The sequence below is a fragment of the Panicum hallii genome, chromosome 6 (genome assembly GCF_002211085.1).
Source record: "Panicum hallii strain FIL2 chromosome 6, PHallii_v3.1, whole genome shotgun sequence".
Taxonomy (NCBI): Eukaryota; Viridiplantae; Streptophyta; class Magnoliopsida; order Poales; family Poaceae; genus Panicum; species Panicum hallii.
The window spans coordinates 40,528,838-40,533,027 of NC_038047.1; the positions used below are offsets into that span (position 1 = coordinate 40,528,838).

The 4,190-nt window shown below is 50.4% G+C and overlaps 1 protein-coding gene across 2 annotated transcripts; it reads left to right on the forward strand.

Moving 5' to 3' along the window:
* The first annotated feature begins 495 nt into the window (after positions 1-495).
* On the forward strand, positions 496-3,558 carry LOC112897472 (cyclin-D4-2-like). Of its 2 annotated transcripts, none has more exons than XM_025965772.1 (6): positions 496-1,000; positions 1,651-1,737; positions 1,843-1,941; positions 2,041-2,242; positions 2,335-2,450; positions 2,700-3,558. In XM_025965772.1, the coding sequence occupies exons 1-6, from the start codon at positions 698-700 to the stop codon at positions 2,958-2,960; spliced, it is 1,068 nt and encodes a 355-aa protein (XP_025821557.1). In that variant the 5' UTR covers positions 496-697; the 3' UTR covers positions 2,961-3,558. The 2 variants fall into 2 exon arrangements, with proteins under 2 accessions (XP_025821557.1, XP_025821558.1); XM_025965773.1 differs by having other exon boundaries at positions 2,338-2,450.
* The last annotated feature ends 632 nt before the right edge of the window (positions 3,559-4,190 follow it).

A 4,190-nucleotide genomic window follows, 5' to 3' on the forward strand; every position in this document is an offset into this window, starting at 1 on the left:
AGTTAGTAGCCTGCTTTGTAAATTAGGTTCCATCTTACCTGGCATGATGTTCAACTTCAGCATTTGCTATTGGACGCGATGCGTTCGAATACCTGCCGAATATGTTTGCAAGCGTGTTCACAAGGGGCAGCGAGCGCAGTTGACCGTTTGAAATCTGCTTCCACTCAAAATCAATTCGAACTCGCAGTTCACACTCTGATTCAATTTAGGCAAACCCTCGCGATCGAAGGGGTCCCGAGGGCTGGCGCTCCTCTGGCCGCGTCAACCGCCGCGTCCAATCGCACCCGCCGATCCCCGGATCGGACGGCCGGGGTCTCCCGCCGCCGGATCCCGCCGCGCTCTCGGCAAACGCTCGCCTTTTCCTGCCGTCCGGCTCCTCCATTCCCGCTCCGGCTGTCCCAATTTCGGCGTACCACCGCGTGCGCTTTCCCGAAATACTCCCCCCCGCCGATACAAAGCGCGAGGGCGGGCGCAGCCAGGCAGCCGCACGGCACAACTGCGGCGCACCCAGCCTCCTCCGGTCTTCCCCCTCCCTTGGCCTTGTCCTTGACCGCTCGGCACTAGCGTACTACTCCTCGCTCGCTACCCAAGCACGCGCACCAGCCACCGCCGCCCAGCCGGAGCGGAGATTACGGCGGAGAGGGAGAGGGGAAAGGCGCAGTCTTTGGCTTGCCGGTGGCCGGTGACAGAGGAAGCCATGGCTCCGAGCTGCTACGACGCGGCCGCGTCCATGCTCCTGTGCGCCGAGGAGCACAGCAGCATCCTGTGCCTGGACGAGGAGGACGATGTGGCGGCGGCGGGGAGGAAGAGGGCCCGGTCGCCGGGCTGCGCGGACGGTTTCGGCGCGGATTTGTTCCCGCCGCAGTCGGAGGAATGTGTGGCCGGGCTGGTGGAGCGGGAGCCGGAGCACATGCCCAGGTCGGACTACGGCGAGCGGCTGCGCGGCGGCGACGGCGTCGATCTCTGCGTCCGCCGGGAGGGCGTCGATTGGATTTGGAAGGTGGGTTCTTGATTGATCTGAGTGTCTTGCGTGGTTGGACAGGGGGGAGGGAAAAAAGGAAACATTTTTGCTCATTGCTTTGGAGGTTCTACAACGCATTCCGTTTCCATGATTGATTACTACTAGTTCTGTTCATCTGGAATAGAAAGATGCATCTGTTCTTTGTTTCTGCACCCAAACACTTCTGCAATACTTGTTCATCTTTCCACGGAGCATAGATCGTTTCTTCGCCAATCTCTGCAATGCTGATTGCTTTAATTATTTGCATCGATCTTTCATGGCCGTATAGTGTTGGCGTTTAGCTTGTATCCAATTAACTTATGCCAATGATTTCACTACTGTGCGTGATTACATCAAAACACTGTTGTAACGTGCCTTGTAGATATGCCGTGACCATTTTTCCCGGGTGAAACTTGGGACCATCTCGGCCAAAGCTGGCCTTTCGTCCGCTTCCTGAATCACGAGATACTGGGATGCACTGTCTGATTCAACATCGTACTTTTTATATTTTCGAGAGAAAAATGTACTATTTCTATAACCAAGAAAAACCCTTTATTGGCAAAAGTTCTGAATATAATTCACGTGAAGTTTCTAGAGCTATGCTGATTTTCCGTGTGGTTACTAACTTGTTACCTGCGATCTCTCTGCAGGTCTACACATACTACAACTTTGGTCCTGTTACTGCCTACTTGGCTGTGAACTACCTTGATCGTTTCCTCTCACGGTACGAGCTGCCGGTAAGAACCACACTAGCATTCTTTTAGTTACTTAACGAATTGGTAATGCTATCAATATCAGTAAGTGTTTGATTCGCTAACCTTTGTTGCCGATGTTATTTTCAGGATGGCAAGGACTGGATGACGCAACTGCTCTCCGTGGCGTGTCTTTCTCTGGCCGCCAAGATGGAGGAAACCTTTGTCCCACAATCCTTGGACCTTCAGGTGGGCAAACTGCCTATAGGCATTGCAATGCCGATGCACACTGTTCTTGTTCATGTGATCATATTCTTGTTCCAAGCGTGATTGAATTGTGCAAATCAGGTCGGAGATGCCCGGTATGTGTTTGAGGCGAAGACGATCCAGAGAATGGAGCTCCTTGTTCTAAGCACCCTCAATTGGAGGATGCAGGCCGTAACCCCTTTCTCCTACCTGGACTACTTCCTAAACAAGCTCAACGGCGGCATCCGGGCTCCAAGAAGCTGGTTCTTTCAGTCGGCAGAGCTTATCTTGTGTGTAGCCAGAGGTATGCAAAGCATGACATTACCCGTGAACTCAGCGTGGATCACACCATCTCGTACTAATGTGATTGATACGTGTTGTTGCACACCTGCGCAGCAGGAACCGGCTGCATCGGCTTCAGGCCTTCTGAGATCGCCGCCGCCGTGGCAGCCACCGTGGTCGGAGAAGCGGCCGTCTCAGGCATTGAAGCCGCCTGCGCCCATGTCGACAAGGTACATTGAAGCACGCCCTCATGAGAACTCATTTCATTCCCTAGTTTGCTCTAGCCAGAGAAAATGCAACGGCACAGTTCGAGATCCCACACATTCATAGCTCAAATCTCGCAGCCGTACTTGCGTAAACGCTGGCTCCGGGTACAGATGCGTGAAACGCATTTACACCCCGTGTGCCTGTCTGTGTGTGAGCTCGGCCGGCCGGCGAGTTATTTAATGAGCTGTTGCCTCCGGCTGCTGTGTCTGCAGGAGCGGGTGTTGCAGTGCCAGGGCGCGATCCAGTCCATGGCGACCCCGGCCATTAACACTGTGCCACCGAAATCTGCAAGCGGCAGGGCCTCCCCCGCGCCGCAGAGCCCTGTGGGGGTGCTGGACGCTGGCTGCCTGAGCTACAAGAGCGACGACGATGCCACGGCAGCGGCGACTGTTGCCTCACATGGGGCCTCGGCCTATGGTTTCGCGGCCTCCTCCCCGGTGACCAGCAAAAGGAGAAAAATCACCACCAGATGATGGCTCGCCCTGACCGGTCAAAGTGCGTGCCCAATGATCAGAGCGAATTGACTAGTCTGCTTTTGTTTTTGTTTTTTTTTACCGCGCCAATCATCTTGATGAAGAAAAGGTCAAATGCTGCTGTGTGAGATGGAGGTGCGTTGAGAATGGGGAGGCGGAAAGGAGGGCGTTTTGACATGACGAGAGGGCAAGAAGTTGATGAATAAAGATGTGAGGTGGACAACACCTAAATTGCTGAGCTTTTTGTGACTGTGGAGGGGTAGACAGCCGGCACAACCTTGGTGTGCCACAAAGGGGGCGAACCACGGCTTTACAGGAGCACAAAGCTGGAGGAGATCGATGAGATGATGATCAGAATAAAGGGTGGTGAAGGGACCAGGCCGTAGACAAGATGTACAAGAACTAGGCACTGACCTGTCTGTGTTGGAGTGTCTGATAAGTTGTTTGCAGTAATTTCTAGTATTCTTTTTTTCCCATTTCATTGTGAAGAGAAAATGTAGGTTTGGCAAAAAAAATGTAGGTGAGAATGAAAAATGTATTTTATGAGAAAAAAAATGTTCATCCAGGTTAATAAATTATCAGGATAGCATAAGAAAATGAAGAGAACAGAACCCATGAAAAGTGTAGTGCTCCTGCAATTTGTTCGGAAAAAAAACCCATGAAAAGGGGAAGTGGGTTGAGTCTAGTAATACTAACTAATACCACTAATCAGCATTATTCTTCATCATTTATTTTAAATTTTATTTAATCCTGTCTTGCCTGCCTATATTGTTTGACTGCTTGTCTGCTTTAAGACCATGGGCATTGCTTTCTCTAGGAATTAAAAGAAGGGGGACCTTGTCAGAAGGAGCATTGGGAACACAAACTTATAATACCATCCCGATCAGTGCTGAGCATCTGTCTCCTTGTTCGAATTAGTAGGAGCTATTGTTAAACTCCACCGCCTAGAGAACAGTTGCATGCATCAGGGGTATCACGAATCTGAATTCCCATACTGATTGGATCCTGCTCAGGAGATATAGTATGGTTCACTGCCGCTCGGTTTCGGTTTTAGAAATTATAAAAGCAACATGAATGTATGAAGGATAATAAATTTAAGAGATCTTGCTTCCTCTATTCCTAAATAAAAATCCACTAGGATAATGACTTTGGTCTTCAATATAGTAATTTGACTAATAATATCTATCATCATATATTATTTCAAATAAAATAGCTATAAATCATGAATGT